The sequence below is a fragment of the Excalfactoria chinensis genome, chromosome 2, assembly GCF_039878825.1.
Source record: "Excalfactoria chinensis isolate bCotChi1 chromosome 2, bCotChi1.hap2, whole genome shotgun sequence".
NCBI lineage: Eukaryota > Metazoa > Chordata > Aves > Galliformes > Phasianidae > Excalfactoria > Excalfactoria chinensis.
The window spans coordinates 126310671-126334694 of NC_092826.1; the positions used below are offsets into that span (position 1 = coordinate 126310671).

Genomic DNA, 24024 nt, shown 5'->3' on the forward strand with positions numbered 1-24024 from the left:
ATGCCAGTGAATCTGCAGGCTGCACTATGATACAGTCACATAGGCACAATCTCTTTCTTTCTCTGCTAGTATATATTCAGAAGAAACTAAATTTTTCTTTTATGTTGAACCAATTATTACATGAGGCCAAACATACAATAAACAAACAAAAAAAAAACAGCCACACAATCACACAGCCCTTTCTAGCATGTACATGGCTTTTCTATGCAGGGAGCAGAGGCAGTGGGTTATGGACTTCTTCAACCTGCAAACACAATTGAGAGAGGAAATGAGCTTTTCCTAGGACAGTTTTAGCTGTGCTGTTCTCCTATGTGCTGGTGGATGATGAGATGATCCTGAAGAACCCTTTGCTCTCTGCTCCTCATATTTTTTATACTGGCTTTTTTATAAACAGATGTATAAAACCTAGATCTGAAAAACTGACCTGTGAAGTGCCTTATGGAACACAGTACCAAAAAGGACATATTGTCCAACCCTGTGTATTCAATGGTCATACTGTATTTGTGTCATTGTGTCACTTTTTCTTTCTAGAGCCTTTAATAGTCACAAGTGATAAAACAGGTAGATTTCAGTGAATTGTCACCTTTGATAATGACTTCTTTCTTCTTTTTTGTACCGTAGTGTGTGTCACAACTGTGAGTCCTTTCTTGCACAGCAGTATTGACCTGTATTGACTTTCTAGAAGCTTCATTTTGTAAACCAGTTTTCAAGTAAAACAATTTGTAGACATTGTTTTCTGGCCATTTTGTCATAAGAATTTATGTGTGCTGTGACCATAGTTTCTGAACACTGCATAAAATGTAATGGATGGCCTCACAACATTGAACAAGGAATCAAGTTACTATAATTCTAGCTACAAAATGGAGATCCAAAACACTGAGAAACTGAGTTGCTTGATGGAATGCAGAAAGTCTCCCAAAATCTTAAGTCATAACAACAAACTTAAAACAGTCATAGCTGTCTGTCTGCCTTTTGAAAACGTATTGATAGTTAATAAGATGAGAAAGACTGTGAAATAATACCATGACGTTGCCTCAAGCAGATTGTTATCAGCGTAATTTTTGCTTTTGTTCAAAATTCTGCTGCAATAACATTTAATCTATATAGAACTCTCTCTGTTAATATTCCCATGTATTGGAAACAGACCCAATTAGGGGATTAATGATCAAATCAAGGAAGAGTTGGTAGTATCTCTATACTGATGCTTCTGGAGTTAAAAATTGCTTGTCAAAGAGTCATCAAACAGACATTTTAGTTTAAATTGCTCAAGCCAGAAGTTTGAAATACTGTTACCAGGGAAGCATCCTCTCCCTGCACAATAATCTAGTACAATAACTTAGATCAGCAGAGATAAACAAAATCATTCTTTTTGACTACCGATAACGAGAAGTACCTAAGGGGATCATCACTAAGCCAATCCCATGGTCATGGTTTCAGTCCCTGAATTCATTTAGCTCCTAGATATGCTATAAAGTCTCTATTTTCCTCTGTGAGAAAAGAAGGTTGACAGAAGGCAATCTAGTCACCTAAACATCTGTGGGAATTAGCTATTTGGCTGTTCTGTTTGGCTGTTGTGGAGGAAAACATTTGAGGAAAGATGTTACACCTGAGAATGGCAACAACTGCTCCAAGTTTGCCTTTGCAGCATGGATGCAAATAATAAGTAACAATTTTTTTTTCAAGTGTAGCTGCTATGTATTAAGTATATAATAGGGACTTGATAGAATAGCATACTTTTTATATTAAAATAAATGTCCTCTAACAATTTAAAAGATGAAAGCCATTTAATATATTAAATTAAAAGAATCAGAGACAGGCAAGGTGTGAATTGAATTCCCTTTTTATAAATATTCTTAATTATACTTACAACTACTCATTACTTTTCCTTGCAGGAAATTTTTTTGTTCTCAGTTTAGAAGTCCTTTATATGTGTATCTCAGTTTTCTGGTTGTTTGCAGTGGATTCAATAAATTTTAACCACTGCATATGCAGATAAGCACTTAGTAATTATTTTTTCAAAAAGTTCTAATAAATAAATCCAAAGGAATTAAATGCTAGATAACTTTGGAAGTCTTGTGACTTGTACTGCCTAAATATCTTTCAGTGTCTGACCTTGTTTCACCAGTCAGAAAAATGACCTGAAGTCACTTGTATGCATAACACACCTCATCTTATAATGTGTGATCAATGTAACGGCAAGCTGTGTGTATAGTATCTATGCATACTGACAAATAGTTGCTTATTTGAATAGGCTCTCTTAATTCAGGTTCTTTTCTTGAAATCAGGTTGCTGAATGAGGCCTTCCGCCTACGAAATAACATTAGACTAAGATAGAATTCAGATTCCTTTGGAAAGTCTGACATGTCAAATAATATGTTGTTCCAAAATGGGAGAAAAACTTAGCTGTATTATTATTATCATTGTTATTTAAATTTTGCTCTGACGAAGCCCAGGTAAAATTTCACTTTGAACAATTTAATATGATTCTGAAGTCTTCTTAGTGAGCCTGGGATTTTTTGAGTCCAAGCTTTTAATGCTTAAATGGTTTTGAAAGAGGGACATCGCTGATGTCACAGCTTTTTGTCATCAAGGTAGGCAGAGGTGAATTGCGTGTGGGAAAGAACCATTCTTCCCCCAAAAGCTTTGAAACACCAAAGCCAAGCGGAAGTGATTCTTTTAGCTCAAAAGAGGAGAGTACAGTGCTGATGGAAAATTCCTCATCAGTCCCATTTTTGAGATTTGACCTTGCAGGCTGATAGTCTTGAACAAGAGCGCAAGTAGCTTGCATTTCTCTGGGGCTGCTGAAGCCTGCTATCACAGACTAGAAGTATCTTGGGATGAGCTGCTGTCTCCTTGGAAATGGTTAGAAAATAGCATGTGAATTGTGCTCTACAATTTAGTTTTTCAACACTGCTGCTCCTTTCTGAAGAACATGTGCTTCCATGCATGCATCTGATGAAAATACACTTTTATATAACATAATTAGTCAATGAAAAGGAGTCAGAGAAAACGGAGAAAAAAGTCGGATATTTAGATTGATATTAGAGATATCTATGTTCCCATAATGAAAATCAAATGTTGGCAGGTCCTTAAATCTCTTGCTTTGGATTTTATGCTTATTTCTGACTACAAGAGATTTAGTGACTCCCTCAGCTCACCTAGTACTGACATTGTGGGAAAGGGGATATCAAGCAATTTGGCACTTTCCATTTTAACTTTTTTAGGCATTTCATTAGTGGTATCTAAAAATCTCCCTCACTGAAGTCTCTGGATAAGCAATACATAGGAAAGTTCCAATGTTTGCTACAGGTAAAGCGGGTTGCAGTAGAAGACATGGAAAGAAGGTAATGGAATCTCACTGCTGCTGGCAGATGGTGGAAAATTACAAACTCTTTTGCACGTAGCTAATAGAATAATGACTTCAGGGGCTCCTTTAGTACTATGGATAAAGAGATTGCAATTTCTATGATTAAAACATCTATTGTAATATAAATGGAGTGTATATATAGTGAAGATTATTTTTATATTTCAGACATGTTTCATTTGCATTTTTCTGCTTTTTCTAAAAACTATTTCAAATATTAGAAGTTTTGCATTTAAAACTGTGTGTGAATATTGTCTTGGCATTCCAAATGTGGTTTCAGATATCATACTGTGCATGTAGCTGACACAGTTTTATCATTCTATACAGTAGCCTGACAGATTAGCCTAACAGTGGATTTAACTTGAGTATGACTCACTGGGGAAAAAGTGGAATGGGGAAAAGAATGCTATTATTTGTTTAGACTTATCAAGAACTGACTTTACCTTGATTAATACTTGAACTATTTTCTTTGTGTAGTTTGGAAACTCCAGATAGACAAAGGTTAGTTTTTGTGTTTGGAGTGTAGTAGGGTTATTATTTTGCAATGGAGAGAGTGATTGTTCTTCTTTTAAAGCCATTTGAAGTCATTTGAAGTTAAAGGTCAATAAAATCTGAAGCTGATATTCCTGGACAAACACCTTATTATTCAAAATTTCAATTCTGTGAAACAAGCCAAATCTGGTGCACTGCCTTTTTTGTAGTGTATTTTTTATTAACTACTTTGATATACATACATAGTTTCATCTAAGTGAGGAAAAATGGAGGTATTAAGTTTGTTTTGTAATTCAGTTTAGTTCATGAAATAAATGCCTTGGTTATTTTTTTTCCCACTAGGAGAAGCATGTACTAATTCTGCCAACATTCTCTGTTGTGACTCAGTAATAGTGTGCTGCTTCCTCCTTGTGGGTCATGGAATATTGGTAATGCTTTAGTACTTCTAGTGTTCAGCAGCAATTGATCAATGTGATTTAGAATGCATAGGTGTTTTATAGGTGTTACTTTGTTGTATGGTTTTCGTGCCTATTCTGATACAGAAATACAGATAATATCTTTAAAATTCAGTAACTATATTAAACAGGCTGTTTTTGAAGTGTACATGAGCCAGCAGCTGCTATAATGACAAAGCAAGAACAATAAAATCAGTTGCACTGTAAAGTATGTCCAAAATAGCCAGCTAATCTCAAAGTTATTAATGAGCCCTAAGACTCCATCTTCAGAGTTTCATCTGTTTTAACTATTGATTTCCTGATGCACAAGGGAGCTTTCTGCTAGTCCTATGGGGGAAGCTTCAGAAGTCCTGCATCAGAGGTTGGGGAGGGAACCACAGCGTACGTAGTATGTTGACTGATCACAGATCAGTGTAACAAGCCTTGTGAGCTAAATGGCATTACAGAGGAAGAGAAGGCTAACAGCACTCTGCTACAAATGCGTGCTGTGCAGGGCAGGCTACAAGTCAAGAGCCACTTTGTGCTCAGTGAATAGGTTGAAAAGTCAGATATGAGTAATCCAAGGTAGAGTACTGGGTCATTTGGGGGAGGGACACTTTAATCCCTGTCCTTGTTAATATATTATCATAATTTCCAACTTTTCATGTCCTGCTAGTGTTGAAGCTCAACATGACCTTGAGTAGCTTTCCAAACTTCTGTAGATTGCTTATTCTGAAGTGGTAAGAATACCTTATTGCATCCCCTTCTTCTTGCACTGCCAGAGCTATAAATGCTGTATGAATCATTCTGTAAAAATGAAACAATTAATTAAAACAATTTTATTTGAAACTATTCAAAAATACTTGTTTCTGCCCTTTGTTTACTTGAAGCAATGAGTCATAGCAAGACTTGTATTTGCCTTAGTCATTCTAGCATGCATCCATAATAGAGCTGCCTGCTTCACTGATTCAGATCAAAAATAGGCTATTATCGCATTGTCATTTCTGCATACCATACAACAGGGCATTCACATGTTACTTCTAAAAAGCATTTACTAGGGAATATGACAGAAACCAATAAAAGTAAACAACAACAACAAAAACGAAACAAAACAAAACTTTGAAGAAAGCTTTCTTCATGAGCAGCTTGTCAAACTGCTTTGAACCCAATCAAAGTAGTAATTCCAAATTTTTCAAACCAGGGTTAGCAGGGATAAGATGGATTGCATTGACTTGAGCTGTGGAACATTTTCTTTGTTAAATGTTTAATTCTTTGTTGAAGGCTTAGTCCTTAAAAACTTTTTTTGTGAGCCACATGTGAATGAAAACCTTTGTTGCTGTCCAGTAAAAACAAAAAGAAATCATGTGGCCAACTTCTGTATCCAGGATAAGCTCTTCACTTGGTCTTTTATATGGATAATATTTTTTCTTCTCCTAATTCACATAAAGATGTCACCGATGGCTTAAACATTAGAGAAGTTTGACACAGAAAGCTATTGTCAAATGCCAGAGACACAAGAAGCAAGAAAATAGCACTTCCTGGCCAGTAAAGACATCTTCTTAATTTTCTCAAGGGTCACAAAATTCACCTCTTGATTCCTTTACCCAGTCAGTCGAGATTATTTTGCATGGGAGAAGGGTGAGAGGGGTTGGCTAAGAAGCATGCTGCAGTGCTCCTTTGCTTTAGGTAAGACTCTAGAATTCATGGAACCTCTCTCTGAGTTTTGGCCTAAAGGATATTTGCTCTGAGCTTTGTATGCTTTGTTATTCAGTTCTTAAATACAAAAGTAAATGCAGTGATTAAAAATGAATAGGAATGAATTGTCTGTGGTAGCCCTGAAACCTGCAGTCCTTGGTGTAGTTCAAGAGCTGGTTGTAGAAGTTATGTCGAACCTTTCTTTATAAGTACTACTAAATTCTTGTCTTTTCTATGTCATTTTATTTTTGCTCCATAATTCCTACTCAGGACTCTGAGCAGTCATTACATTTACTCACCTCTTCATCATGGTTTATACCTTTTACATAATATTCATTCAACACCTTCTTCTTCTGATAGTTCTGTGGCTTTTTCAGGAACCTCTCTTTGTCCATGCCCCGTTTCATAGAGTATTAGGATAAGAGGTTTCTCAGAGAAACTGTGGATGTCCCATACCTGGACATGTCAAGGCAAGACCGGTTGGGGCCCTGGGCACCATGATCTGTTGGGAGCAGCCCTGACCTGGGGCTGGAATTGGGTGGGCATTAAGGTATCTTCTGACCTAAGCCATTCTGTGATTCTTTGATTCTAAGAGCAGGTTCTTGTCTCACCTGCTGTTTACTAAATTCATTTTTACCCGAAAGTTGTATCTAATTACTTAGTTTGCACTGAAGTATTTTTGTCCTTATGTGTTTCAGGTATCCTGTCCTATCAGCATAGGTGTTGCTAGTAACCCAGATAATCTTAACAGGTAAACCATATCACATAACAAGAAGAGTATCTCCTGGGTTTTTCTTGTCATACAGAGGAAAATCCTTTCTGTGTCTCAAAAGTGGCAGTCAGGCTGAATCAAAACATTTAAGGAAGGTACCACCTAAGAAGGAGGCCTTTCTTCACCGGCATACTGCATCAGATGTGTAGCGCACAAATCCCTGAGTCTCTACCTATATTTTCGTTTTATAATATAAGCTCATCTTTTTCATCCCTCATTTACTTAGTGCATGTTAGTTTTGCATTAGACACTGTTTTTTTCCATCTCCAAGGCTGCTCATGTATGTGATCTTTTTAGTTATTAAGCTTTTGATCATTTTGGAGTTGCAAAGGGCTGTTTGGTTAGCTTTTGGATATGCCTTATTTCAGTTGAAGACTCTCATCTTGAATGTTTGTTTTCCCAAGTGTTTGGGAAAGTCTAGTTTTCCAATTGCTCTTTTCTTGATAACATTAATCTGTTTCATCATTAAAACACTATGTGCCTCAAGGCAATCCATAAAGACAATGGATAAGATGATGACTGGCATGAAAGAAGTTGAAGAATTCATGGTCTTTACTTATGAGACCAGTCTTTGGAAATTCCAGGTCCTTGAGACCAGGTGGGAAATCTGGAACAAGGAAAATTTACCCTTGGTGTGGGAGGATGAGGTTAGCAAGCATTTAAACAAATTAGATTTAGAGAAGACTATAGGACTGCACCCATGATTGCTGAGGAAACTGGCTGGTGTTATTGCAAGACCACTCTTGAAAATCTCTGTAGGGTCTTAGAGATCAGGGGAGGTTCGCAAGGACCAGTAGAAAGCTATTGTCACTCCTGTCTTCAAGAAAGGTAAGAAAGAGGGTTTGGTTCACAATTCTTTTCAGGGGGAAATGGTTGCAAAGGGAATGCTTTGCTAGGAGGAAGGACACTTAAAGTCACAAATGACAAGTGGTTATGGAAGCAGTAACCAAACGATGATACACATTATCTAAGCCCTTTAGAGTGACATATGTGTTTTTATATACAGATACGTGTATACAGAACATTGCAGCCTCTCTGCTGTGCACAAAATGTCAATTTAGTAGAATTTGCTAGGGCTCACAATTTCCTTGTTAACATCAGCCAGTACAACGCGTATACTTCTGTCACAGAACATAATCATAAAACAGTATTGTACAGCCTCTCAATTTAGATCAGAACAGTGTCTGCTCAGATGGGCTGTAACTTTGAGACAAATCTTTCCTATCATAATAGAAAGCTCATTTCTGCCCTATTTTTCCTTTATTGAATAATAAGGACATAAGTAGGTGGCTTTACTTTCAGCATTACTCTAATATGCCAGATTTTGCATTGAAAGGCATACATAAATAAAAAAAGTATATACTTTCCAACTATATGCACAGTTCTTTTGCACATTAAGAAAGATTATCTGGTGTGCACTGATATTATTAATGCGCTTGTTTATTAAACTGTTGATTTTTATGAGATTTATGATTTCTGTGTACTGAAACACTTCTTTTTCTGGTATTTTTACATTTCCTTGGGAGAATATTTGATTCCCTTTGCAGCAAAGCAGTAGTAAAGCAGATGGGGGAAGAGCAAGATGTTATTGTTAGAAAATGTACAAGTTTTAAAAAGCTGACTAGCTATATGCCTGACTGGTTACTGAAATGCTGGAAGAAATGTTACTAAGTGTGGAATTACATCATCTTTCCCCTATGCACAGAAAATGCCCAAGGAAATATCATTTGTCATAAGACCTGCGCTCCATAATCTGAAATGCCACTTTACTGCTAAAAGCAAAAGGATACAAAAACAAACAAAAAGCCTAAATAAAGTAGCATGTAGCAGGGGAGGGTAACCTCCCTTCAAAAGCAAGGAATACGTACTTCTATCCTTTTGTACCACTCCATGATAATGTGTGCTTTGTCTTTGCTTTCTGAATGTTGTGTTTTGCTGAGGACCAGGAGTAGCCAGATGCTACGAACATGAAGCTGAATGTGGACAACTCCTTGATGAAACAAAGACAAAGCCCCTGTTTGTCTGAGCTTGGAACAGGGTTGATGGACTTTGTGCATAACCTCATATTTTCCTGCTTTCTATGATGCAAACACTGTGCTGGACTTTCTATAGTCACTGAGGGAGGAATAGCTTCAGCTTTTTCAAGCCCTGAGTAAAGTAGTGGGAGCAGCCTCAAAGGCAGTGGTTGAATTTGTCTCAAAGGAACAGGCTGATTTAGGAGTTAGGATCTTGCATCCTTATTTTCAGCAGTTATGTACATTTCTGTGATGGACAAACACAGATAATTTCTGGAGCTAAGCTGAACACTTAGCTTGAGAGTAAAAAGCAGATCAAGCCTGCAATGGATTCTTGACCTCCACTGGAAAATAATAATAATAATAATCAAGTTAAACAAACAAACAAACAAAAAAAAAAAAAAACCCAAAACACCAAAACCTTAAGCAATCCTATTCTATCCAGAAAAATATTAGTGAGCATATTTCTGCTGGGAAGTTGACACAGATTGCTCCTATTATGATCTATCTGCAGAGCTTTCAGGAAGGTGAGGTCAAGCATATTCAAACCAGCAAATACAAAGAGTTTAAACTAGCCAGTGGTGCTCACTGAAGCTTCACATTTCAGATAATAAAATGGCACTCACAGAATGAAACTGAAGCCTCTTATTTTCTCAAAAAGAAAGTAGGTTTATGTGTGAAGGCCAAATAAATGAGCTTCAGTGTCAATCAGAATAAAGTTGACATGAGCATAAAACAGCATCTTTCATACCATCTTTGGTATCAGAACTTCAGATTATGTCTGTGGACCTGTGATTCATAAACCCACAATAGTTCAGGACCTACTGGGCGAACAGGGTTTGCTTTCTCCACATGTTGTGCCCTCCTCTTTGCACACACTAGACGTATTTCCAAACAATACCACCTTTATTTTTAAAGGCAGGAAATTGTTAGCAGGCAGATCAGAAGTTCACTAGAAGTTCACCAGTAGCTCACTAGAATTCCTGATGTTTCAGTGTGAGTTTTAATCTAAAACCATAAGCAATTTTCAGATTTCAGAATCCAGTTTCCAAGTATTGGCCAGCAATAGTTAATTCCTTAAACTACAGCTCATGTTGCAAAGCTGATTTGCAGGCATTTGGTGCTGCTTCAAGAATGGGGACACTTCTGTTTTTGTAAGCATTTTTGATGTTTCACCATTTTATTGATTCATCTTTATGGCAGAACAGCTAAGAGATGGGGATAAGTATCTGTTATAGCTCTTAACCTGAAATACATAAATTAGGAAACAGAGGTTGAGTGTCAGTACTGAGCATCAGAAGGAAAAAAAGAAAAAAGGAAAGGTACTTTTTTTTTTAACCTCCTGAAATGCTTTACCGCTCTTTTAAAACAGGATATAGAAAAACTGTAATTAGCCAGTCAAAATATATGGAGTCAGATTACTAATGAAATACTCACTGGGGACTAAATCTCAGTCCTACTGAAGTTTCTGGAAACAAATGCACAAACTCTGAGCTGAAGTGCTCAATTACTTTGAGGATTGGGCCTATAGGAGAGAACTGGAAGAAAATAATAAAGACACCTGCAGAGGAGGTCATGGCATGACAAGACACAACAAGGATGGTGCCATTCAGAGGAACTGTCTCAGATGGAAATAGCAGTTGCTGTGATCATAGCTTCCCTTGGTTCTTCCAGGTGTGTCTGCTCAGCTGACCAGCACTCGGCTCCGCCGGAACACCTCCGTGGGCACCCCGTTCTGGATGGCTCCAGAGGTAAGATGCATGTTTTCAACATATTTCATCAGTGGTATGAAAGCTGCCACATTCTGTGTTTCTGCTCTTTCTCTGTTCTTCTTCCTTCTTCTTTCTGTCTTTCTTCATCCTGACCTCTGGAACTTCTAAAAGGCATTTCTATTTTGATTGGTGAAAAAGCATTTTAAACCTATTTACTTAAATGGTTGAAAGGATTGATTTAAAATGGTTTTTATCTTTGAAATTACAAGGTTAGGGTGAGGGAGCAAGAAGCTGAGTTGCTTAGATTAATATTTTCATTCAGGATGAATGAGTACTACCATCGATCCTTTCCAGTCTCCCAAATTCTCAAACTATGCCAAGTATCTCATCTCCCTGTGGAGGGACGGTACTGTAGTATGAAGGGTGGTACTGTGATATATTGGGGCTTTTACTTTTGAATTTCTGCATCTGTTATAAGCAACAGCAGGAAATGAAACAGTTTATTATGAATAAATAAGATGTATTATGTGCATTTGGGGATTTTTCCAACTGAAGAATATAAATAAATGTTTTAACATGAAGCAGGAAACAAAAAATTAGTTACACCATTTAGTGTTATATTTAGTAATTTTACTATTTGTGTGCTCACAAACATGTGCACATATATACACGTACCTCTGTTTGTAGCACAGAACTTCTGGGCATATATGTTTATAAATATACACTGTTAATCCTCATTGGTCTAGACCTGAGATCTAGATAAAGGGATGAAAAATCCTTATTTCAGCTTAGTTCATTCATTTGTGAATGAGCTGAAATGCATATAAAACTGAATACATTTCCTGCAATCCATTGGCAACCACATTCTTGATAACTTAGCTTCATCCTTAAATTGGCTGAATAAGGACCCAGCGGAAGACAGTGAATTTAGCTCCTGCCTTCTTGCTTGTATTCTTCATGGAGAGAGCAGAGTAACTCCATTAGTTCTTTTTAGGGAATAAATCTACAATAGTTTAGGGTTGCTGAGTGCCTTGATTCTTCCCTCAGCAGTGGGATTCAGTTTTCCTCTTTCAAGTGAATAAGCCGAAGATTTGCCACCTTCACTCAGATCAGGGGACATCTGATCAGATAACAGGCTGTGTTCACTAAAGACTTGCTTTCTCTAGGTCACGCTTTGCTTTTTCAGCAGCAGTAAGTTTTAACTTGCAAAATACAAGCAGTTCTGTTTATTTAATCCAAAATCTCTATCCAGTAAAAGATTTCCCCATCTATGGGTATTCTCTTAAATTTGTATATTTGACTGTCCTGTTACTGACCAGGTCTTTTCCTTTAATAGGTGATTGCCTGTGAGCAACAGCTGGATAGTTCCTATGATGCCAGATGTGATGCATGGTCACTGGGTATTACTGCAATAGAACTGGGAGATGGAGATCCACCCCTTGCTGATTTGCACCCTATGAGGGCACTCTTCAAAATACCGAGGTAGTATCTTAATGCTTTTAATTCTTTCCGGGCTGAACTTATTCCATTAATTTCCATTAACATTTCTTCAGACTTAGACTGTGCAAGTACATACAGTTCCTTCATACTATTTATACTAAGAGGAGGTTAGAAGTACTCTGTCCAGATGCATCTTCTGAGACTCTGCTTCAAACATGCAAACCCACTGAGAAGTTTAGAGGACTGTGGCTGCACCTGAGAAATAGCCATGAAAATTTCCCCTTTGGACTGCTGCTACCCATTATACATAAGCATAGGGCATAAGCACAGGATTCATGTGATATATGCCATTTTCATATATTGCCATATCTGAAAATGAATTGCGATAGTAAAACAAAACAGAGTCTTAGTGGGTCAGTGTGTCAAACAGGCACCACAGCTGTCCTCAACTGTTATCACATGTCCTTTGAAGCAAAGTGCTGACATACATTTAATCCATTACCTTTCATTAGCTTGTGCTGCTCCTGCCAGCTGCGGTGTTGCTGTCCTTAGGTAGTATCTCTGGCAACTTCTGTGCTTTCTTTGAAGCTGGACGTAGAAGTACCCAAATTACCACTTACAGTGTTTCAAAGAGCATTGGTCTCAAACAAAATGGGGAATGACCTTACTGCAGCCAGTGGATTTCATTCTAGCAGTTATAATATCACAGCATGAGACCACATAACATTTATGAGTGCTCCAGATCCTTTTCAGCCAGGTAACCCAGATTAGTTTAAACTGCTTTCTTTTTAAAGAAATCTTGGCTGACTTGGCACTGAAGCAGAGCATGAATGTTCTTCTCATCTCTATTTGCTATGCAAAAAGCAGTATCAAACTATCATAATTCCAGGTAGGCCTTCAAGAAGCCATTTGGCTTATATGTTATAGATATTGGGTGCCTACCCTTCTGCTCAAGAACAAATATAATATCCAATGCCTTTGAATTTCATTAAGAAAAACCTGAAAATGTGTGAGTTAAGGCACTGCTTAAAGAAAGTGGTTTTGATAACTGATTAAACAGTAAAGGAGTCACCTCACTTATAGACAATTGCTTTAGTCTGAGTGACTATGCTTAGTGGAAATAGCACCTCTCATTGAAAGGCAGGAGACTCAAACAATTTGGACAACATTAGTGCCTAGAATAAGAAACTTTAAATCAACATCAACTAATTATTTATTTACAGTATATCCTTATCTAGTTCTCACCTGACTTGTGATTATCACCTGATAAATCAAACATGGTTAATAATGACCTAGTTTCTTCCTACACTTTGCTCAGTGAGCTGATTAATTCAGTCCTTCTGGAAAACCTTTAAATAGAATTTCTTTTTAAAAAATGTCTTAAGAAAGTATATTGTTTCAGGCTTGAAAAGAGAGACTTCCTATTACAAATGAAGAATGATTAATGGGTAGTTAGTTTCATTTCTGTTTATTGATTTCATTGAAAAAAATACAGTAATTCTTAGCTATGGTTGGTGGATGTTCTCCATGCCATTTCTCCTTGTTAGTTACATGAAGCAGAAGAGCCATTGATGCACTGTATCCTCTACCCATACTCCTTTTATCAGTGGAAATCGATATTTTTTTTCAGTGGCCTTCTAAAACTCATTACTCAGCCTGCCTTCACACATCGTTTTTGGCAGCTGAATAGCTTATTAACTTATTGTCACTGACCTTTGCAGGAATCCTCCTCCAACACTACAGCAGCCTGAACTGTGGTCATCTGAATTCAATGACTTCATTAACAAGTGAGTAACAACGGAGACCACTGTAACTGAATATGGAACATGTCTAAAAGTTATGTGTAAAATATCATTGTATTCTCAATGGAAATATGTTGTTAGTAAAATTTTTCTGTTCTGCTATCTTCAATTGTAAAAATGAGAACTGTTTTGGGTGGAGTCCTGTGACTGTAGGTGAGTAAGGAACTTGTATTTTTTACGTTTTACATTTTCAAACAAATGATCTTAAGTTTCAAAAATCGATGATTTAACTTCTAGACCTCATCAATTCTGTGAAATGTTAAGAGTTTTCAGTATTGAATTATTGTGATTAAGACAGATGTATTTATTATGACAATATGAGTAAACTACAGACAGGCGTGTCAGAACTTAACAATGACCCCTGAATGATCATTTGCTTTTTCTGCCAGCACAGGTGCTTAACTAAAGACTATGAGAAGCGCCCGACAGTATCTAGTCTTTTGCAGCATGATTTTATTAAGCAGATTGAAGGAAAGGAAAACGTGCTACAAAGACAACTTATGGAATTTATTGATGTTCATCAACAAATGGGAGTCACTGAAAAAGCAAGGTAAAAAAAGCTAAAACGTAGACCGGTTGAGGCAGTCTTTATACTTGCACTGTTTCTGAATGGCTGGTGCTCAGAAAAGGATTCACCTCTCATAACTCCAGCTGAAAAATACAGTGTTTCATCTTTGTCTTCCTCCTATAAAACCAATAGAAAGCGAAGGGCACCGTGATTCACATGAGATGAGTTTATCTTTAGAAGTGTCTCCCCTTTTTCCTCTGATCCTAGATGCAGATTAGGATCTCGGCTTTCAGAATGCTAAAGGTTAGGTGAGATGAGTCTTTGTAATTTGCTTACATTTCCATGGTTATTTCTGACTGAAGATGCTAGAAGTGACTGATTGGGTTCCTTCAAGAACTGGATGCGACTGACTGAAAACAGTAATAGTGGCAGACTTTGCAAAGTTAAAAATATTCTATAAAAAAGCTTTTGTCTTATCAAAAGATCATTTTATTTCTTCCATTAGTTTCTAAAAGTATTGGTTCTGCATAAATCATGTAGCACTTGATGGCTTTTATTTAAAACAACTGAAAATGGTTTGGTTCAATACAGCAATTTATTACAAAAAATAAATAAATCCACTACACTGAAGTAATGTGTCAGTTGTGAAATGTAGTATAAGATTGGTACTGATGTACTACTTGTGCAGTGTCTCCTGTGCATCAAGGTAAAGGATGATAGGCATTTTTTAAATGGAACATAAAATATAAAAGACATTTTGAACTACATGGAAAACACTTATTAAAGTGTGCCACATTTACTTTTGCACATATTTATAGTACCAATGTATATAGCAGTCCTTAGTTCTGATCCTGGCGAATTTTTAGATATAAACTGTCATTTATGGATAATATGAATATTTCTAAATATTTTTTTTCTTTTCAAGTTTTCTTGGATTCTCTGGAATTGGATGTAGAATGAGTAGCAGTTTCTCTGTTCTGGCATTTCTATGAACACCTATTCACATGGCTAAATTTAAGACTTACACTGAATTTGTATGCTCTGTATGGCACTTACAGAGATTGACTTAATCCAGAAAGACTCTGGAATTGCAGTAAGTTCCTTGGATGTCAGTGCTGAGCATTTGGCTGATACTCTAGACTTAAAAATAATTTTTAAAAAATATAAAACCCAAGATAATTGTGATAAAAACAATCAAAATTTCTAAACAATATGGACTTACATCTTGGTAAAACTTGTGGCAGTGGTCCTTTCAATGCCTAAATCATTTTTGAAAATAAAGCTTATAAGTCAGTTCCGTATTGTAAGTATTTTCTCAATTTAATGCATCTTACAAGTTTTCTAGCAAGTCCTTCTGTTTTTCAAAATTCCTTATTTTTTTTTAATGTAATTGCTTTATAATGCAAATGACATGAGTTTACTTTTCCTATACAATGCAGATGTAAAGAAAATGGCTCAATTTGCTTGTGCATAGAGCTACCAAATGGCACAGGAAGAGGAAACTATTAACACTTTCTCTGTCCAATTATATTGTGGTTTTTGTTGTTGTTTTTTTAACTTACTCCTCTTCATATGAATCAGATTTTAAAGGAATGTATGACTACGTGATGAAGCTACATAGTCTTTGCAGTTTATCAGGTGCAATTTCTGCAGAATTTTTCCCCAAGTAAGATAAAATTTTCCTTTTGAAAGTAATAAAAAAATATTATCAGAATATGTTTTAATTTTAGCAGTTTAAATATGCTGACACTAATTTAAGTCTCATTTACATTGATTTAACTCTTTTCATATCTGAAATCACTGAACATAGTATGAAAGTCTTCAAGTAAAAGCCACGTTTTACAGTCACTGTTCATATAATGACTTCAACATAGGTATGTTTATTGATTACATTTGCTGGAAGATTGTTGACTGTCGAAGCAGTGAACGTATGTAGGTCACTCCAAAAGCAATGTCTCCTATTTATTTCTGTGTAATCTACAACAGATGCAAAGAGCACAGTAACACTATTTAACAGAGAAAATTCTCATCTACAAAATGCTGTTTTTCAACATAACCATAAGCTGTGCGTTTTTGCCAGTATTGAACGTGAAACGCACTGTCCACTGCCTTGCTGTGTTCACATCCACTGTTTGTTCTCCATAAACATTCAGAAAAGTCAATGAGTGCCAATGGGTGCAGGTTTTTTCCTCAGGGAGGAATTAATTTCCACAACTTTGCTTCATATGCACTTCCATGTCAGACACCATTTTGTCAGACTGTCCCTCTGCTGCCATCTGTCACATGACAAAAAAATGCTATGGAATGTTGGCAGGAGTTTTCAACCTCTACTACATACCACTAGTATCCAACTTTGATGTCATGGGCCAACATAATAAGAGTCATTACTTTCGGAGCAGTCTTCATATAGAAAATATAAGCCACTTCCCAAAGACAGTAAGAATACCTCTCTTATACATACCTTATTGTTATCTCTGTGTAAGGAAGAAAAGCTGCAATTATAGTATGTACATCATTTCATTTTATAAAAAAGATAGAATTTCAGGCATATAAAGGATGTGGATATAGAATGTCGTTTTTTTCTTCTGTTGAATGGTGAAAAGATTATACAAAAATATTTTAATTGGATTGCTTTACTTTTTTTAAGTCTTTAAATACAAATCAGATATATCTTCTGACCTTCAGTTTGCCAGAGCAAACGGTGTCAGCAGAATCTGTACAGAAGTGCCGTGTAGGGCAATGAAGCTGGTGAAGGATCTGTAACACCAGTGTTAAAAGGAGTGGATGAGGGAACCAGGAATGTTCAGTCTGGAGAAGAGGAGGTTCTGGCAAGACCTTATTGCTCTCTGTGTGAAAGGAAGTTGTGTTGAGGTGGGGTTCAGCCCCCAGGTAACTAGCAGGAGAGCGAGAGGTAATGGCTTCAGCAGAGGAGGTTCAGGTTGGATATCAGGAAAAAAATCTTCTCTAAAGGAATGGCTAAGCATTGGAAAAGGCTGTCTGGGGAGGTGGTGCAGTCACTGTCCCTGGAGGTATTCAAAAAACGTGTAGATGTGACATTGAGGATCATAGGTGTTGATGGGTTGACAGTTGGACTTGATGAACTGAGTGGTCTTTTGCAACCTTAATGATTTTATGATGCTATGTAAATCTGATTCAGTCACAATATAGGCTGTGACATGGCTGGTCAATGGAAGAGTTTCTTCTTAAAATCTCCTGGCTTTCTTCCCTTTATTATTCTGTCCTGGGACTGTTTTTACACTGTTGTGTTAAGGCCCTATTGTGGAATTCCTGAACTTCCACCAGTTTCAACAGCTTCTCTTGTAAATTTCCCTCCTGATCTCCAGCTGTTCAGTTCCTAACTCCGAGGCTTCCTCCAAATCTCCAGCTGGCTGTTACTGGAAAGCAGTAGTTCAAGGCATTGAAGAACCTTTCCTTACACTGAGTGATGAAATCCTCCTGTGTGTTGTATGAGTTCACGATGTAAATTGAAGGAATTTGGTAGTGTGGACTTGAAAGTAAAGAATCCAGTTATTTTCTTGATATGTTTATTTTTCTGTTCAAATTATACATTATTATTAAAGAAAAATATATTTCAGAAGAGTAAGTACCTGAAAGTTGATAGCTGAGATCCAGCCACTGGGTCTTCCTGTGTCCACTGTTCTTGTTTTCACTCGATATCAAATCACTGTCCATTATGCTGAGGTTTAATTTGGCTCTGACTGCCCTCTGCAGTGGTAATCTGTTGTGGTTATGATATTGCTTTGTTGCTTGCTGAATGTGTAGTTGTTATAGTTCAGAAATAAAATGTGTTCTGTCGCATTCACAGTGAGTTTATTTTTGCAGGACATATCATAAGGTGTAGTGTTTCCATACAATGTCTGCTCAGAAAGGGTTTGTGATCTGTAGACTGAAGGCTGAGCCACTCTACAGCAACTCTCTCTACCACTATTGTTTCTGAGATATTTTCTAATGTTGACCAGCCACCAAGGCATTAGGGCATTGCACCAGGCAGTCTGAACTTTCCTGTTATTATTGCTGCTAGTCTAGCAAAGAGGAAACTGGTTTTAGAGAGCTGTGTAACATCCTTCTGAGCACCTGGTGAAGGAAACACACCACCGAAAGTAAGACAGATCCTATGATGCAGAAGAAGTAAGTTAACCTGAGCCTGATCATCTTTGGGTGCTCCTTATGTTTCCGCTTGATTTTAGCCAGTCTTTCAGTCACTCTTTCTCGGTTGTCACATTGCTATTAAAATTTATAATTACTGATCAAAATAATGATTAGAAGTGAGTGCTGCAGCATATACCAAAAAACTGTTCTAAAAATACACTTCTCACCAGGCTGAATGAGGAGAAAAAGCCCTGCATTGTAAAGAGTTTTCCTTTGCAACAGAAATAGCTGTCTTTGAAATGGCCTTCAGAACTGTCGCATTTACACCTGACTGTCAGGCTTGCAATACTTTCATCTTGAGTTGTTTGGCTGTCTTATTCTTGACTGCTTTTACAATAATCTCTGCAGAAATGAGCAGTGATTAGTACAGCGTGTATTTCCTGGGAATTATGACTCATTCCAGAATGAGCAGAGTTTGTGAGGGATATTCAGTGCACCTAGATTTCAGCAACCAACTCTGCTCCTCAAGTTAAGAGACTTATATGTCCTCTAAATAAATGTGGGAAAGAGACTAGTTCTATTGTTGAGTGATTCAGAGCAAGGGCTTTTGCATGAGCTGAATTTCTCTGCTAAGTGCTAAGTGTTTGTCCTGCTGAGCTAACCACATAGGGATAGCACTGCAATTCAATGTGCTACGTAGCTGGTCTGTTTAACACTTCTGGAACTTCAGGGAGACGCTCAAAGGGGGATGTCATTTTATTCACCACTGTTCAAAGCAGAGAGTACCATATAGTTTCCTTCCATGACTTTCCCCGAGTGACTTCCCATACTTGTGTCATTTACGTCCTGGGGCTTCTCTCTCTCTTTCCCTGACTCATCCTGCCAGTTGGAGCAGCTGATAAGAACCCTGCAAGCTAAACTCTGAGGGCAGCTTGCAGTGGAGATCAGATCACCACTCCAGCTTCAGGAAAGCATTAAGAGGAGCTGAGTAACACAGCCCACTCAGAGTCCAGTACTGACTGATTGGGTAAAGGTGTCCAAATGAAACCTGTAACAGAGTAGGGATTAAACCTGAGTTTGTTGACTTGTAGACTAATTCTGGACCACTTCAAGCCACTTTTTTCACTCCTGTAGTTTGTTATAGGTTTTGTTGTACCAGTGGGGTCTATGTATTCCTGCACTGTTCCTGAGGGTGCAATATATAGCATAGTTATGTTACAGACTCAGGCAGTAAGAATTTCTGGCTACGCAGTCCTGCTCCATATGCTTGAGTAGTACCCATCTTCACAGCAGAACAGAAATGCAGTTCAGGTCTCCTTCCTGTTCCTTCCTGTTCCTTCCAGTTCAGGTCTTCCTTCCAATATAATGGACAGCAATAATTCTTAAATGAAGAATAGTTTAACTCCTGATGCAAAGCAGGAGAAATTTGTTTCTCCTGCATTCAAGACTTCTTGGAAGTAATGCTCTTCAACAGTCTTATCAGTCTGCTTCTCTTCCTACTGAAGGGATACCTCACCCACCAGGCACTGCTTGCTTTTGGAGCTTCCACTTTGTCTTCTCAGTGTAGTTCTGCATGTAGAGCATGGGCAAGACTCACAAGGGCAATAAAGAACCAATCCAAAACAGTACTTTTAGAGATATTCCATTTGGTCAGCTAATAAAATATTTTTTCCCTGAATAATGGATACAGACTTTTATTGAGCCTATTATGAAGGGCCAGTAATCTACATATTTGCAGAGTATGGTAAACCAGCCCAAACTTTGGCAAACCTTGTACAAAGCAACACATGACCCAGCTTCTGGAGCTGGGCCACCTCTGAATGAAAAGCCCTGGCAGCACCATGCTCTCAGCAAGGTTGCGTAAGCTTGAGCTCAGCTCCCTGAGTGGAGCTGGTGCTGTGCAATCACTTTGACACAGAGGGAGCAGGTTTTGTGCACAAGTTTGTCTGCGAAACACTGTGCACATACAGCCAGAATCTATCAGTACATGATTTTAAATCCAGGTTCAAATTTTGCTTAGACATATGGCTGTAATTTTATTTAAGTGTATGTCTGTTGCAGACAAATGAATTTATTTTTTTTTGCTCAGTGCAACCTTCAGAGAAACAGAATCACCATTAATGGCAGCTTTCTCTGTGTTGCTTCTTTTCTGTTTGTAACTTTTAATAACATTTGTAACAGCTGTAATGTATACAGCTGTTCCTACCTTTGTGTTACAGAAAACTGCAGAGGATTTGGCAGAGGGTTCAGCAGGGCATCATGAGTCACACTTCCCTTTTCAGGGTATTTTTGGAACTATCTGAAATCTTTTAAATACATTTTGACAACGTGAAGAAGAAAAAGCTGCAGTTGCCTCACTTTGATTTAACTGAATTTTGAAAGACAAGGATGGGTGAAGGTGAAGAAGACACAGAAACAATGCTGCTTTGACTCATTTTCTTGTCCATAGTAGGTTAATGCTTCTGGCCTTTAGCTACTTCAATTGCTTGCCAAGTGTGGCTGTGAGATCTAATGTCTCCAACAAATGATTTCTGATAAGAAGAGAGAAAATTGGTTATTTTGGTTCACAATGTCTGTGATGTGCATGATAGTAATGAAACTTCAGCATAGATGTCAACAGCACTAAAGTGGTTGCTGTTTAGCAAGTGAAGCAGTATAACTGCCCTTGAGGGGTCTGTGCCCTTTGACAGCAAAGCAGAAAAATATTGTGTTCTGCAAATCTGCTCTGCTGCTGCGCTCTGAGAGTGGAGAATATAATCTGTTTTAACAAGCACTACTGTTCTCATAATGTCAGCTGAAGAGGATTACAAGAGAATCAATTTTATGTAATTAAACTTCTTTGGCATAAATAAAGGTTGTTTCCTTAAAAGAGGAAAAAAAAAAAAAAAGAGAGAGAGAGAGAGAGAAAGAAAGAAGTCTCCGTAGGTAGAGCATTCTCTTGAAGGGCTGTTGTTAACTACCTGATTTCATTAAATGTGGTCATTGAAACAAATCTTGGGAAACATCACTCTTACTGACACAGTAACATCTCCCCATTCTCAGTATGTAGCAGCTCCACCAGAAAGCCTAACTTAGCAGGTGTTTTGGTTTGGATATTTCTTTGGCAGTGAAAAATAACAGACTGGTAAAGCTTGATGCAGTACTGCAGCTCCCGCATCTTTCCCTCATGTGTATGTTGATAGGTCTTTTTCAAAGTTGTACCGATATTAGATGTATTCTTTGGACATAAAATGACCGTCGTGTGGGAACAAAGGACAAATTCCTTCAACTGTCCAAACTTAAATTTCATACTGCAGCTGTTAAAAGGATCGAGGTATAAATAGAAGCATGGGTTATGGAGGGGAGAGGTTTCTCTTGAGGGGGTAGGAGTCTGCCTACACCTCTGGCATCAAATGCAGCAATGTCTTCAGCTGGTAAATGGAAAAATCAAATAGTGGCAGAGTGTTCATGGTTAAAGAGTAAATTTAAGTCTTAATATTACCACAGACTTTTAAATGTAAGCTGAGATACATCAACCCAAGAATTGTCTCTCGGAGTTCTTGCAAGGATTCTGTACTATCAAGATAGCTCTTGGGGCACTAGTGTGTTACAAAGGAAGAAGATCCTTTCTGGAGGATGTTTAATTGCTTTATATCAGGTCTGTCCCTTTTGGTGCTGCTTGTTTGTGTTCCATGTGTTTTCTGCTTCAAGGTACTTCAATAAATGCAGAATTACAGCCCGTTCATAGGTTCATTGTTGGAACAAAGACCACTAAGCTGTACTGCCTCCTGCAGTGAATCCTTACATGCTTGTACCTTGATATTAAGGTTGCAAAATTCACCATCTGCAGTGAGTAGGAAACTCCTGCCTTTGTGCTTACAGGCAGTGGAAAAGCTTTAGTGGTAACTGGCTCATGCCTCAGGGAGGGAGAAGCTGCTTTGTTGCTGGCACCTGGGTGAGGACAGGCCCTGTGTCACTCTCAGAGAATGAGAGAAGTAGAGAGAAGTGCTGGATGGAGTGCACTCATGCCTGCAGGATTGCATTCAGTGTGGGAAGACATCACCTGCTTGTTTTTTGTGAGCATTTTCAGGCTGGCAAGTGACAAATAAAGACAAATGGGTGCCTGCCCAGCTCTGTACCTCTGCATCCCCCTTAGCACTCAGCCTGCCTGAACTGAGTCAGTACCCAGGAAGCAGGGGGTGTTTGTGGAGTGGGTACAGGTCGTGACCTCTGGAGTAAATCTTACTGAGTGAGCTCTGAAGACACTTAGTTTGTCCCATCGGGGTTACATTTGTTCATTAAAGCTTTCCTCAGTGGTGTAGCTGCCTTTTTCTCTTCTCCACTCTTCATTGTATGTTGAAGGCCTTGAGTAGAAAAATCCTGTCTGCTTTTACTCATGCCATATGTCCAAATGTCAAAATTACAGGATTTCCTTGATCTTGTATGGAATCAAGATAAAAAATGATTGTATTTCAGTGTTTTTTCTGCTGTCTCAGTTTACTAAAGTGTCTGTTCAACGGTACCAAGGGGCATGCAGTCTTATAAGGAGATTCAGTTTACTTAGTAGTCTTTTGAGTTTGTGCCATATTGTTCATCTGAGCTTGATTTGATTTGGTTTCTGAACTCTGCTGTTCCTTACCCAGTTTCCCTTTCCCCACTTTTCCCCCATATCCTAAAGCAAATATCATTAATGTAAATTATAAACTGCATTTTCCACTATTTTCACTGTATTTAGCACTGTATTTTTTTCTTGTATAGAGATGAACCCAATTTGGGGTAGAAATTTTCTTGCTAATTTCAGTAAGGCTGCATAACACTTTTTTCACTTGATTTAGAGAGATTATTTCATTTTGTCTTAATTTCAGCTGTGACTCTTCAGAGTATGGTGCTATATTTTGTTTTTAGGAGAAAAACAGTGTTAACACACTGATGTTTATAGTTGCTCTTAAGCATAGTTGTACAAAGCCAAGGCCATTCTCAGCAAAGGGCTAAGAAGCTGAGAGGGAACAGAATTAGGACAACTGACTTAAACTGGCCAAAGGGATATTCCATTCCATATGACATCTTGTGGAAGGAGTTCTGAAGGGGCTGGGTATTCATCACTCTTCTGTTGCTCAGAGGCAAGATGGGCATCAGTAGGGGGGTGATGAGCAATTCCTTGCGCATCACTTGTTATATGCATATATATACATACACATTATAATTGTTATCAATTTCCTTTTCTCTATCTTAGTAAATAGATTTGTCTCAACACACAAGTTCTACTTTGTTTTTCTTTGATTCTCTTCCGCATCCCACTGGGAAGTGAGGGAGTGAGCAAATGACGATGTGGTGCTGAGCCAACTGCAGAGTAAAACCACAGTGCATTTTAAGATAAACTTTACTGCAATTTAATCCTAATAAAAAATATTTAAACTTTTAAAATGTGTTTCTAATTTACTCTTCTTTTTTTCCTTTAAAGTACAAATTCTTATGGATTAGGATCTATTTCACATACTCCAGTGGTTCTGTAGCACTTTGCTGAACAGTCTGACCAGCTCAGCCAGGCTTGGAGAACCATCATTACTCAGCTAGAAGTGTTACCATCCTGAATGCTCTGTCAGTATTAAAAAAATAATAATAATTAATTTCCTGTTCTGTTGTTCAAACATTCATGTATTTGAATTCAGAACAATAAAAATATGTGATATTTTGGCTGAAT

At 37.7% G+C, this 24024-nt stretch overlaps 1 protein-coding gene across 1 annotated transcript in view; it reads left to right on the forward strand.

The window, feature by feature from the left end:
* Positions 1–24024, forward strand: part of MYO3A (myosin IIIA) — a 97874-nt gene that overhangs the window by 28166 nt on the left and 45684 nt on the right. The window contains exons 6-9 of the mRNA XM_072330322.1: positions 10447–10523; positions 11821–11966; positions 13646–13711; positions 14121–14276. Of these exons, the coding sequence (XP_072186423.1) occupies positions 10447–10523; positions 11821–11966; positions 13646–13711; positions 14121–14276 (445 nt within the window). The remainder of the gene's footprint in view (positions 1–10446; positions 10524–11820; positions 11967–13645; positions 13712–14120; positions 14277–24024) is intronic.